We start from the raw sequence: 13784 nt of genomic DNA, 5'->3' as shown, positions 1-13784 counted from the left end.
TCACCAGGTGGGTTTTGACTCCTGGGAACTTGATGTCCTGCTGAGACGTCTCTGGTCATCACTGCGGGTGCCTCCTCTCTGGGGACGGCCTTCCTTCCTTTGCGCTGACCCACCACTTGGCCACACAGGGTGGGTTCCTCCTGGTGACGTGCCCACAGGGTGTGAGGCCGGGCCTTGCCGTCCTGGCTTCTAAGGAACATTCTGAGACCGTGGTGTGTGGTGTCACTGCTCGTGGCTGCCCCGTGGGCTCCCCTCATGGTGGCTCCGTGCGTGGCCACCCAGCCTTGTGCCATCCCCAGTGTCACCAGTCTGTCGTCAGGGCCTCCCAGCCGAGGGCTCCTCCTCCAGCATTGCCCGGACTGCATCCGGCTGTGATCCAGGGGTTGCCAGGCCTGCCTTCCTAGTCTGTCTTCGTATGTGTGTTAGGCTGGGTTGAGTAGAGAAACAAATTCATAGACACTCCTTTGTGTATAAGAAAGCTTTATATTAAAGAGCAGTCATATATTGAGAAAACATCTCAGCCCGATTCAGATCAAGTCTTTCAGTCCAATATTAGTTCATATGTCTGATACGAGTCCATAAATTCCTCTTTAGACTCACGCAGCACATGCAATGATATCGAATGCAGGAAGATTACAGGCCAGTGAGTAGGTCTTGTGGGTCCAGTGGCAGTGGAAACATCTCAACGCTGGCATGGGTCTCCACGTGTCTCCTCCAGCTCTCTTGAGTGTCTCCACTCCAGGAAAGGGAAGGCCGAGAGAGTGGGTTTTGGCCTCCAGTGAGCTATTTATCTCCGTTGCGCCCCAATACGAGGTCATCAAGTTTCAACCTGGTTGACAGGCTAGGAGATTATGTAACTGCCACCGTCTGGAAGCTCGGCTGACAGCTGTCCCTCATGGGTGGCCCTGCTTCCAGCCTCCCACCAGCCCAGTGCTTCAAACGGACAGGTTGGGTGCGGGGCAGGGCAGGAGGGTTGGTAGGTGTTGGCAAGTCCGTTCCAATTCAACGCCTGGCCCTGCACCTGCCTCCCAGCTGTTGTGAACTCTGAGCCCGTGGTGGCAATGATGGCTTCAGTCCATCTCCTTAAAGAGGGGGTGTGGAATGTCAATGTCATGTGCCCCTGTAGTCCTGCGGCTGTCATCACACATGTCCCCGTGGTGGAGGCAGGGTGACTAGCAGCTCCCAGTCCCCGAGGCTTCCAGCCCCAGCTGAGGGTGGCAGCAGGGCCACGCTCCCACCCAGGGCGCCAGGGGACACCCCCCCCCCCCGGGTTCCTCCTGGCCTTTGGTGGCCCCAGGTGCCCGCAGCAGCAGCCGCCGCCCATCACTAGAGTTCCTGCCTCCACGGTCACCGCGATGTCTGCCTCTGTGTCCTTTAAAAGTTTGTTTTTCCTTTTTAAAAAATTTTAATGTGATAGCTTTATTTACATATAATCCACACTTCATACAGTTCAGTAGTTTAAACCAATTGAAAAGAGTTGTATAATCCTCATTACTCTCAATTTAAGGGTCTCTTCTTCTCCTCGTTCTCGTGATTATTAGCTCCCCACTTACCGCCCTCCCCCCATAACCCCACCTACTGCCATGGAGGCCACGCCGACACACGGTGACTCCACAGGACAGGGTGGAACAGCCCTGTGACTTTGCGAGAGTGGAACTTTTCAGGAAAGCGAGAAGCCTTGTCTCTCTCAGAGCTGCTGGTGGTTTCTGACTGGGGACCTTGCAGCTAGCAGCCCAGCGCATGACCACAGTGAACGTGGTCTAGCCCTATGCCTAGAATCCCACCCATTCTGTTGATGGGGTTTCCCAAGTGCTGAGTAGAAGAGCCACGTAGCAAGGCCAGTCCCATCCCTGCTCCAGGGTCCGAGTGCCTCCTCTCTCTGGTGACTCAGGACCCATGCTGAGCCCCAGGGTGACCTCACCTTCCCCGACGGATGCTTTGCCCACAGATGCCGTCTTTGAAAAGGCCGCATTTCTAGGGATGGGGGTTAGCCCTGCCCTTGGGCTTGTACTGCTGATACCCACTGGGGTGACTCACGCCCCTGTGCTTGTGAGCTTCTCTTTGCTCTGTTTCCAGCTCTGGGGAGCCCTGATCCTCAAGGTCAGCAGTAGGAAACCACCAGCTGATCCTTGGGAGACAAACAAAGCTTCCCACTCCTGAGTCACAGGGGCACTTCTATGGTGTCCTATAGGGTCACTGTAAGTGGGATGGCAGTGAAATTGAGGTTTTGGGTGGGGAGGGGATTAGTACACTGTCCCTTGCCTGGCCCAGGACCTTTACCTTGGACGTCTCTGTTGGCGTTAGCACTGCCCAGCACGTCCCTCATTACCCCTACTTCTGCCTCATTGATGGCACCCTGTTTCCCCGTGAGCGACAGTGTTCTGGGCACAGCCTGCTAGGTGTGTCACACCCCTGGGTGAACTGCAGGACAGCAGCTCAGGTGTCCCATGGGCAGGGGTCTGGGCGAGTGCCCTGGGCTCTAACAAAGCAGAATGCCGCCCGGCCCTGTGCCATCGCCATGACCGTTCTCACTGGCTGGTCTGCGGAAGGCGGTCACCAGGACTTTCTTCCTGGTCATTCTGGGTCTGGACGCTGTCTGCGCCACACAGGAGCCTCTGCAGAATGACAGCTGGTGGCCGAGGGTCACTGGGAAGCAAAACTGGTCTCAATGGGAGGTGACGAGTCCAGCCCTGCGTTGCCCCTGCCCCCAAACCATGTGTCCAAGAGTTGACCTCAAGGGGTCAGCATAGAGCTGTGTTCTGCGGGGCTGCCGGGCTGGTTTCTTGGACTCAGATACAGGTGCCACTGGGAGGGCCTACAAGCAGTGTGGGGTGAGCCGTGGGCAGGCAGTCCTGCTTCTTCCTGATGTGACCACTGGGTCACATACTGCCCAGGCCTGCGTCCCCACCCCCGGCCCCCCAACCACAGGCCAAGCACCAGGTGGGAGGCCTAGGAACCCTGGGCTTGGACCCAGCCAGCCCACCCATACCCCGGTACACCTTGGTCCCACAACCTGCCCAGAGCCTCCCCCAGGGGTCTCACCAGGCCCCTGCTACTGCTAACCCTGCTCTGCTCTCCCCAGGTAGTTGCAGGCAGCCGCTCGGTTCTGGAAGTTTCTTGGCTCATATGTGGTGTGGAAGTTTCTTGCATGGTTTTTCTGGGGTGTGGGGTGCTCTGCCTGGTTGCCCTAGAGTAAGGTGACCAGATTTTAACATTGGTAAAGCGGGACACCATTGATAAAACTCATATCCTGGCAAAATAGCCACATGGCAGCCGAAAACCGTATACCCTAGCTTGTCGTGCATTCTTTCCAAAAATCGGGACTTTTTAAAAACGCCACAGGATGCAGGACAAATTGTTAAAAACCGGGACTGTCCTGACAAAAGCAGGACGTCTGGTCACCTTACCCTAGAGGAACCATCAGGGGCCCCAGTTTCTCTGCAGGTGCCCAGGGCCGAGGAGGAGCCAGCCATGGGCATCTGTGGTCCTCATGGCTCATGGCAGTGGGCAGGAGGGACAGATGGCCAGGCCTGGAGGTGGCTGCAGCTATGACAGGTCTGCCCTGGCCTGGAGTCCTCTGTGAAGTGGTTTTCTTGCTCCCTGCGGGCTCACACATCACGGGCATGTGCCACACGTGCCTGCTGTCAGCGTTGCCCTCTTGGGCTCCAGCTGCAGGGAGCAGGCAGAGAGGCATGGCTGGTGCTGGCCCAAGAATGTGGCTGGCCCAGGGGGGCTTGTTCATGTGGCACCATGGCCACGCACTCCTCTGGGGTGGTGCTTCCTGGCCACAGTCAGGCCCTGGGATGCTGCCCGTTCTGCCCACTCCCGAGGACGCACCTGGTATGGGGCCAGCCAGGCTCGGCTCCGGTGGTCATGGCATGGCCATCGACCCTGTTGGGGGCTGGCAGGCACCCACTGCCACAGGACTTCCCTCTGCCGCTGCCGCTGGGCCCACCTAACCCCAGTGCTCTGTCATACTGCTGCTGAGGGGACTCGGGTGCCGCTGGGTGTCCGGGAGCAGCTGTCTTGTGCCCCTGGCTGGAGGCTGGGGGGTCTCACCCCCAGAGCAGGTTGCCTTGCACAGACTGAATGGGGCCCCTTGGGGCATGGTGCGCTCTGGAGGACGAGCAGCAGGGGCTGCGGTGCTGGCCTGGTGGGGCATGGCCTCGTGCCCATTCTGATGCCCAGGTTAACAATGCCCCAGGGGTGGCAGGTGCGGGGCTGGAGATGTCATGTTAAACCCACTGTTGAAGCTGATTCCAGAATGACCTGCCGCCCGCCACCCACCGCTCCCGGCCCCAACACTGGCGCCATCTGACCCAGAAGAGCCCTCTCCCACCGTCACAAGCCACCTCATGGGGTGTGCTGTGGTCGGCCAGCCTGGGGGAGCCCCTGTGGAGTGCAGTTAGGGTTTGGGGCACATGGGACAGAAAATGCAGCATACACCTCCGGGACCAGAAAGGGCTACTGACCCTTGAGCTGAGAGGTTCGGGTGGCCCTGAGGGCCCTGCCCTTTGCATGTGTGCTGGGCCCCTGTGGGCTGAACGGGTCGGGAGATGGGAATACACAGGCAGAGGGCAGTGAGGTCCGTGTGAAGAGGAGGTGGGAGGAAGCAGTGGCTGATGAGACAGCCCAGCTGGGTGGGGGGCCTGCTCGCCAGAGACCCACTTCCTTCCTTCCTTCCGTCTCTCGGTGCTTTGCCTGCCCTGCTCCCTGGAGGTCCCCTGGGGTGTTCCAGGCAGGAGCTCGGGGCGAGGGTGGGATCTCTGTGACACGGCGCTTCTAGCCCCCAACCTGGGGGTTGTCGACTGGGGAGAAGCCGGTGGCTGCCCCTGGCCATCCCTCCCTGCTGCAGTCACCCCTCCCTGCCCTGCCCTACCCCCCATGGTAGCCTCATTTCAGCGCTGTGGCCCCGTCCTTGCTTCCATGGCTGCCCTACTCCACCTGGAGAGTCCCTTCCCACTGCTCGGGCTCCCTCCCCAGCATACACGGCCCCCTCCCCTCCACATCCTTCCTCATCGCCATGCCCCTCACCTCCACCCCCACATCTACAACTCCCTCTCACTACACACTCCCCCCTCCCCTCAGCAACCCCCTTAACCTCACCTCCTCAGCGCCCCTCATCTCCCCCCCACCCCCTGCAGTACTCGCTGTGCAACGAGCCGCTGATCGAACTCTCGAACCCGGGCGCCAGCGGCTCCCTCTTCTACGTCACCAGCGACGACGAGTTCATCATCAAGACGGTGATGCACAAGGAGGCCGAGTTCCTGCAGAAGCTGCTGCCCGGCTACTACATGGTGCGCGCCGCCCCTCCAGGAGGTTCTGCCGGGGCGGCCTCTGGGGAGACCCACCATTGGGGTCGCAGGAACGACGCCCCACACCAGCAGGTCGGGGTGGGCCAGGTCAGAGGTCAGTGGGTCCCAGGCAGGCGGGACTCCACCGGAAGGGACTAGGGGACGATGGGCGCAGTGGAAGGGCCGGAGCCCGACCATCAGCCCTTGCCCTCCGTGGGCACTTGTGAGTGACACCGGGGCCCCGCCCACCACAAGGACCGCCCCGCGTCCACTGGGAGAGCAGAGCTAAATGGGGGGTGTCTCTCGGGTGACGGGCAGAGGCTGGGCTGGGCTGGGGGGCCGCGGCTCCTTCCCCCTCACCACGACCCCACTCGCCCTGTGGCCAGAACCTCAACCAGAACCCGCGGACCCTGCTGCCCAAGTTCTACGGGCTGTACTGCGTGCAGTCGGGCGGCAAGAACATCCGCGTGGTGGTCATGAACAACATCCTGCCGCGCGTGGTCAAGATGCACCTCAAGTTCGACCTCAAGGGCTCCACGTACAAGCGGCGGGCGAGCAAGAAGGAGAAGGAGAAGAGCATCCCCACCTACAAGGACCTGGACTTCATCCAGGACATGCCCGAGGGCCTCATGCTGGACGCCGACACCTTCACCGCCCTGGTCAAGACGCTGCAGCGCGACTGCCTGGTGAGCGGGCCCAGCCGCCGGCCCAGGGGACCCCCGCGGGTGCCCAGCGAGTGCGTGCGTGCGAGCAGGGCAGCCGGGGACTCCTGCTGACGCAGCGGGATGGCAGGGCGGCGGGGTGGGCGGGGGCGTGTCTTCCATCTGACCCCGCCCCGCCCCGCCCGCAGGTGCTCGAGAGCTTCAAGATCATGGACTACAGCCTGCTGCTGGGCGTGCACAACATGGACCAGCAGGAGCGCGAGCGCCAGGCGGAGGGCGCGCAGAGCACCGCCGACGAGAAGCGGCCCGTCGGTCAGAAGGCGCTCTACTCCACGGCCATGGAGTCCATCCAGGGTGGGGCCACGCGCGGGGAGGCCATCGAGACGGACGACACGTAGGTGCCACGGCCACCGGGGGTGGCAGGGCGTGGGCCTGGTCTTGTGTGCACTCCAGCCCCGCCTCCCGTAGGGGTGGGTCATCCGGAGGCCCTGCCCCATCACTGCTGCCCGGAAGCCCCTGTCTGTCTGCGTGCCTGCCATCCCATGGAGACGGACGGGGTAGAGCTGCTTCTGTAACTGTTTACAGGAGTAGAAAGCCCAGTCTTTCTCCCGCAGAGCTGCTAGGGTTTTGAACTGCCGGCCCCCAGGGCTCCTTCTCCCATGCCAGGTGTCATAATGTCCCAGTGTGGGTGTGACGAAAGGAAGGAGGCACAGGTGTGTGGCCGGAATGGACAGGCATTTCTTGGGCCCCATTCTGGAGGCGAATGGTGGGGCTCCTTGTAGGTGCCTGGTGCCTCTTTCTTGGTGAGCCGCCCTGTGTGTTCTGCGAGGTGTAACTTGGGGCTAGGCGAAGATCTCCTCCCTGAACCAGCAATCAAGGAGTGGAGCAGAGCAAAAGAAGAGTCTAGAAAGTTCTCTGGGCCTCGTTCTCGTCCATAAATCTCGGGCAGCAGCCCTCTTGCCTAGGGTTCAGAGAGGATCCCAGGCGTCAGCCCGCATGCTCAGTGTGGGGGGGGCCCCGGGGGGACCCCAGGTAGGGTAGTGACCTTGAGTTGGGGGACCCGTGGGGGCCAGGGCTGTTGACTACCTTACCCAGAGTCAGGCAAGAGAATGCCATCTGCAGTGAGGGCGCCTACTTCGTGCCCTTTTTTAAGCCGTAGAGAGAAAAGTCAGAAGAGAGAAACTTCCAGCTGGAGGGGGAGGGAAGACAGACAGACAGACTCCTGGGGTCTGACAGGCGGGTGGGCCTCTCTCTGGGGAGGGGCAGGGTAGGGTGGGGTGGGGTGAGTGGCTTCCCTGGCCTCCACCCACTGGAGACCACAGCATCACCCCCTTTGGCTGTCACGCCACACGTGCCCCTGACACCACCCCGTCTCCCACTGACCTCTCTGAGATTCTGCATCCTGTGACCCTCTGCTGTCCTCGGGTGCCACCGTCTACACACGGAATGGGGAGGAGGAGCCTAGTGGTCCCCAGCAGGGTTGATACCAGCTGGCCCTGCAGGGCTTCTTGCTGCTGGCGGGAGTCAGCAGGGACCACCGCAGTTGTTTTCAAATAACTAAGGCGGGGTCTCTTCCCCTGGCACTGCTTAAGGACCCAGGTGGGTCAGAGTGGCCAGGGAGAGCCCCTCACAGAAGCGTGCATAGCACCATCAGCCTGCTCTGGTGTTGGTGGTGAGGCTCCCAGCCCCACTTGAGCCTATGGGCCCCGGCCAGGAGGGACGGGGCTCAGGGAGGGTGGGTGGTGCTTGGGGACAGGGGCCTGGGTCCAGGGCCAAGGTGGGCACAGCACCAGCCCTCAGACCATTTCGGGCCTTGTAGGGTCTGCTCGGGGCCCAGCAGGGAGAGGCTTGGGGCACAGGTGAGCGGTGCACGGCGTGAGTGTGGCTTGCTCTCACTAACCTGAGTGGGGCCATGCTGGCGAGTGGCGTGATTAACCTCCAAACTGTGTTCAGAGCCCCCAAGGGAAGCAGCCCGGGAAGGGGGCGGGAGGGTACATGCTTGTATGTGCGAGTGAGCATACATGTGCATGCGTAAGTGTATTTGCGCATATGTGTGCAAATTGCATGTACAAGTGTAAATGCACTATGCGGCAGTATGTAGTACATACTGTGTGTGCACGTGTGTGCAAGTGTATATGTGTGTGTATAATATGTGGGTGTGCATTGCACATTTATATCCATGTATGTATGCTCTCGTGTGTATGCGAGTAGTCACATACATAGTGTCTGCATGCATTATGCAATAGGCATGCGTTCTGCGTGTGTTCTGTATATTCATGTGGGCCTGCAGTGTGTGCATCAGTGCTGTGTGCCTACATGCATGCACCTGCATATTGTGTGAATGCCCATATGCTCATGCAGCCCATGTGTGTACTGTGAATGCGTGTGTGAGTGCTGTGTGCATGGTGGGCATGTGTGCCTGCATGTGTGCATTGTGTGAGTGCATCTGTGTGTGTGTGCAGTGCATGTGTGTGAGTGCGGTGTGTGTTGTGTGCCTGCAGCATGTGATTATAGTTTGTGCACCTTGTGTGTTGCATGCAGTATGAGTGCATGTGTGTGGGTGCTGTGTGTAATGTGTACTTGCAGTGTGTGTGCTTGCATGTGTGCATGTGTATGTTGAGTGCATGTGAGTGGACGTGTAGCGCAGGTGTGCAATGTGAGTGCATGTGTGTTAGTGCTGTGTGCATTGTGTGCATGCATGCCTGTGAGCCTGCAGTGTGTGTGTGCCTGCACGGGTGCATTGTGAGTGCATGCATGTGTGCATGCAGAATGTGTGTGCATGGAAGCCCATCAGCAGCCCCAGGGCCTGCCGCTGTGTCCCAAGAGGGGCCTGGAGCAGCTGGTGGAGCCCATACCAGGGCAAGGATCCCAGGGGCCAGGACACCCTCTCCCAGGTCCAGCTAAATTGCTACTTTAGGGGTGCTACCTGGACCTCCCTACCTGCCCTCCAGTGTCCCCCAGATGCTGACTGCCCCTCTCTGCCCCTCTCCCAGGATGGGCGGGATCCCTGCCGTGAACGGCCGAGGAGAGCGGCTGCTGCTGCACGTGGGCATCATCGACATCCTGCAGTCCTACAGGTGGGTGCCCGCCCCAGAACCTGCCTCTGCTTCAACCTTCCCTCGCCTTCAGAAGGCACTGGTCTGGTCTTCCTGCGGTCACTCCGCCCCAAAGGGAGGCTTCTGGCCCCTGGGTGAGAGTCCTGTGGCTGCTGGGAGCAGAGCACATCTTCACAGAGGCATGTGTGTCCCTCACAGTCCTGAGGCTGGAGGTTGGGGGCAAGGTGTGCTGGCGCTGTCTTGGGCTTCAGCCCAGGGTTCCTTGACTTGTGGGTGCTTCACCCTAGTCTCTGCCTCCAGCGGCTCAGGGCACCCCCCCCCCTCCCGTGTCTTTGTGATGCTTTTCCACTCCCCTTGGATGGGGGCCCTATGTCACTTCCTACAACAACAGGGACCTGCAGGGACACAATTCAGCCATAACACTCCCCCACCCCACTCCTAGAATCCTCCATCCCTGGTTCATGTGTCAAGATCACTGTGCTCACCCCGAAGCCCCCTTTGTCCTAGTCATTTATTTATTCTGTTGTTTCTGAGAGCAGGCTCTCTGTGGCGGTTGAATGACGGGATGAGATTCATCCCGTGGAGGTGTACAGCCTCTCCCCACCTTCCGAGTTGTTCCTCTTCTGCCCTCGGAGCTGCTCATCCAACCTTTCTAGTTGCCGTTCTCGCTCTGAGCCCCTGAAGCTCGCTCTTCTACAGCACACCGCTCGGGGCAGGCAGTCTCTGCTAGTGTTTGGTGCAAAGGGGACATCAGGAATGTTTCAGGATGACCCGAGGACAGTAGTCTCAGGGCTGCAGCCAGACACGAGGGCTACGGAAGGTCCGAAGTCCAGGAGCGGTTGACAGTCTGCAGTGCGTTTCTCACACCTCACCCCCTTTTAACTGCGATCCTTCTTGAGAATCTGGGATAGGACTGCCAGCATTCTCTTCTGCCGCTGTGTTTGTTGAGTGGCTGCCGCATCCCCAGGTGGTGTGGCGGGTGAAGCACCAGCCTCTGAGCAGAAGGTTGGCGGTTCCAGTCTGCCCGGAGGTGCCTCAGAAGAAAGGCCTGGTGATCGATTTCCCCAAAATCAGCCACTGAGAACCGAATGGAGTTTGGAACCAGTTACACTCTCAAACCCAGGGAGCCGCCACTGGCCGTCAGTCAGGGTTGGCTTGGCAGCGGCAGTTCCGGTTTGGGGTCACAGTGTGCCACGTGCTGGGGCTGGGGAGACAGCAAGACCCGGGAAGAGTGTGCACAGCACCCGGCAACGCCCCTGACCTGAGCCCCTGCTGACGAGGTCTGGGCTGGGCTGTATAGGCCACAGTCTCCCCTGTCAGAGTCCTGCATAGGAATGCCTAGAAGGAATAGCCCGCCCCCATCCCTGCTGGTGCTGGCGGCTGTCTTCGTTGCCATGGCAATCCCGTGTCCAGCAGGACGAGGCACGGCCCTGTCCTGAGCTGTCTTCACGGGGCTTGAACTGTCCAAGTCCACGATCATGGCCACTGCATGTCTTGAGGGGCTTCCATGCCAGGGCCTTCTCCTCCAGCACCATAAGGACGGCATTGTGTTGTGGCCACGGGGTTTCCGTGGTTCAGATGAGCCAGAGGCTGGACCATGTGAAGATGAGTGTGGCATCAGGGCTGCAGGAAATCTTATGAACAAACCCACAAGATGCAGGTGGCACAGCCTTGCTGGCTGAAGTAAGACCTCGAAGCACTTGCTGAGGAAGGTCCAGGGACTGCTGGCTTCCGTTTGGATTAGAACTCAATGTAAAGAAGACCCAAACCCACGCACCGGGGCCAGCAGACCACAGAGATGTCACCGAGGACTCAGGTGGGCCTGACCCAGGCCCTCATGTTTCCAGTCACCTCAGCTGCATGAACGGAAATGTCAAAGGGCAGCTCGAGAAGACCGTGCTAAGTACAGGAGTGAAATGTGCTGCAAAGACCTGCGTTAGAGAGCCGGAACGGAAGACACGCTCAGCATCTCTCAAGCTGGAGGCCTGAAGATGAGATCCAGGCTTCGAATTGCAATACTGAGAGATTCTGTGACCAACGATGGACGATGCAGGAAGCGTCATAAGAAGATGGAAGGAAGACACGGAGTCACTGTCCCAAAAATAACTGGTCGACATTCCACTATTTCAGGATGTAACGGTGGTGTTGAAATAAGTCCAGGCTGCACTGAAAGCATGAACTGAAAGCAGGGCTCCGGGGACTGCTGGCATACCAGCTGAAACGCCGGGCAAGCTGGTGAAGCGCTGGAAGCACTCACTCATCGGTGCCAACACATTCGGAAGACAGCTACCTGGCCAAATGACTGGAAGAGATCCATGTGTGTACCTGTTCCAAAGAAAGGTGACCCCACGGAATGTGGAAATTATTGATTTACCTAACGGGCAAGGAAAGTTTTGCTGAAGGCTATTCAACACCAGTGACAGCCGGACATTGACAAGGAGCTGCCAGAGGCCGGATTCAGAAGAGGACGTGGAGCGGGATTTCATTGCCGACGTCAGATGGATCTTCGCTCAGAGCAGAGGATGCCAAAAAGATGTTAACCTGGGTTTAGTTGACTGTGAAGGCATTCAGCTGTGTGGGTCAGAGCCAACTCTGGACAGCATTGAGAAGGAGAGGAATCCAGCGACATTTCAAGAGGAACCCGCACATAGATCAAGATGCAGTTGTGCAGACAGCCTGGGGGCATATCGCATGGTTTGAGATCAGGAAAGGTGTGCATCAGCGTTGTATCCTCTCACCAGACTTGTTCCATCTGTCTGCTGAGCAAGCAACCCAAGAAGCCAGGCTGAATGCGGAAGAACGCGGCACCAGGAGTGGAGGAAGGCTCCTTCAAAATCTTTTGATGTGCGGTTGGCACAATCTTGCTGGCTGAAACTGACAAGGACTTGAAGCACTTGGTGATAAAGATCATGTTTTCAGCCTTGAGTACGGATTATAACTCAGTGTAAAGACGACCAGAATCCTCACCACTGGGCCAGTAGGTAACATCGCGAGAAACGGAGAAAAGAGTGGCGTGGTCAAGGGTGTTGTCTTGCTTGCTTGGCTCCACCGTCCGCGGCGCTCACGGAAGCAGCAGTCAAGAGCTCCCACAGCACGCTGCCCAAGCCTCTCTCGAGTCTCAAAGAGCAAGGCTGTGACTTTGAGGGCTCAGGTGCACCTGACCCAAGCCAGGGTGTTTCCCGTGGCTTCCTGTACCTGTGAAAGCTGGACGCGGAGTAAAGAAGGGCTGTGGAAGGATCGATGGAGCTGGCAAAGCACATTAGGAGTGCCACGGATGGACTGCCACTGACTGCCAGAGGAGCACTCGGACGGATCTGCCTCGGAGGAAGCCTGGCCAGGGCGCGCCTCAGAAATGAGGGTGCTCCTTTGGCTGTGTTCTCGGGAGAGGCCCGTCCCTGAAAAAGGACCCCGCGCTGGGTAAGGTAGAGGGTCACTGAGAAAAAGAAGGAAGCCCCTTAAGGAGGCAGCTTGACAACAGGGCTGCCCCTGCGGACTGGTGCGGGTGGGGCAGGGCCAGGCACTGCGCCCTTCTGATGTACCACAGGGTTGCGATGCGTCAGAACAACAAGTAGTTTGGGAAGTGGGTTGCCAGGCCTTTCTTCCTCCTCTGTGCTATTCCGGAAGCTCTGCTCCGCTAAAACCCGCCCAGGGCAGACGACCCTGAAATTCCAGCGACATAACTTCCAGCATCCCAGTGACAGCGCAGCCACCACAGAACAACAGATGTGACAGGCGGTGGGGCCCGGGGTTCCCCCTGCAGCTCCTGCAGACAGCATTCACGTCATCAATGGGGGTTTTTTTTTGCGGAACGGGAACCAGGGCAGGCCACCGGGTCAGGGTCTGCATTCCCGTCCAGAAAGACTGCTGGGATGTGGCTGTTCCATCGCCATCGTATGTTGCCTGGTCCTCTCGGATCAGTGTCGATGTGGGCCCTGCTGGTGGGACAGTCACTGACCTCCATACTGGGAGTTAAGCCATCGGCCGGAAATGCCTGTCCAGGGTGGCCGCAGAGGACCTTACCCACCCCAGGGAGGAGTGCTTAACTGGGGCCTCCTCCCTCCGGGGGAGCTGGCGTGTCCCCAGCGGCCGAGATAGGAAGGACTTAGACCCAGCTGGGCAGGAGGAGAAAAACGGATGCTATGCTCAGGGGTAGCCTTGGCCTTGCCTGTCCCCACGGAAGGGGACTGAGTTCTTGGTTTATCTCACTTCCTCCCGCAGGATGGAAGGGGAGGGGGAGAGGAAGTGGGCTGCCTGGCCAGCTGCCTCAGTTCCTCACAGCAGGCCCCCCTCCTGGGAGGGCACAGCTGACGGCACCTCGGCAGCTCGAGTGGGGCCAGAGCCCTCTCTGAGCAGAGGGACCGGTGCACTGGGATGTTGAGCAGCATCCCCAGTGCCACCCACTCCATGCCACCCTTCTCCCCCACAGATGTCCCAGACAGTGTCCCAGGGCAGGGCTTGCCCTGGGGAGAGCTCCCGCCCTGTGGGCGGGGCCTGACTTGCGGTGTTTCCCCCCCCCTCCCCGCAGATTCATCAAGAAGCTGGAACACACCTGGAAGGCCCTCGTTCACGACGGGGTGAGCTTCATTCATTCACTCGCTCGCTCGCTCACTCACTCGCTCATTCAGCACCCCGCCCACAGACCCAGTAGGGCAGTGGTTCTCTACCTTTCTCATGCCACGGCCCTTTAGTACAGTTCCTCATGTGGTATTGACCCCCACCAGCCATAAAATTATTTTCACTGCTACTTCATCACTGTAATTTTGCTTCTGTTA

The 13784-nt window shown here is 59.2% G+C and overlaps 1 protein-coding gene across 1 annotated transcript in view; it reads left to right on the top strand.

The window, feature by feature from the left end:
• The window catches only part of PIP5K1C (phosphatidylinositol-4-phosphate 5-kinase type 1 gamma), a 28604-nt gene that overhangs the window by 3528 nt on the left and 11292 nt on the right, over positions 1 to 13784 (top strand). Inside the window, exons 5-9 of the mRNA XM_045300050.1 lie at positions 5128 to 5297; positions 5681 to 5980; positions 6145 to 6350; positions 8950 to 9033; positions 13538 to 13694. Coding sequence (XP_045155985.1) covers positions 5128 to 5297; positions 5681 to 5980; positions 6145 to 6350; positions 8950 to 9033; positions 13538 to 13694 — 917 coding nt within the window. The remainder of the gene's footprint in view (positions 1 to 5127; positions 5298 to 5680; positions 5981 to 6144; positions 6351 to 8949; positions 9034 to 13537; positions 13695 to 13784) is intronic.

Source organism: Echinops telfairi, unplaced genomic scaffold (genome assembly GCF_000313985.2).
Source record: "Echinops telfairi isolate 266 unplaced genomic scaffold, ASM31398v2 ScPeMD7_7459;HRSCAF=8497, whole genome shotgun sequence".
In the NCBI taxonomy this organism is placed as follows: Eukaryota; Metazoa; Chordata; class Mammalia; order Afrosoricida; family Tenrecidae; genus Echinops; species Echinops telfairi.
Note: the sequence above shows the minus strand (reverse complement) of the source record. Positions and strands in the feature narration are given on the sequence as shown.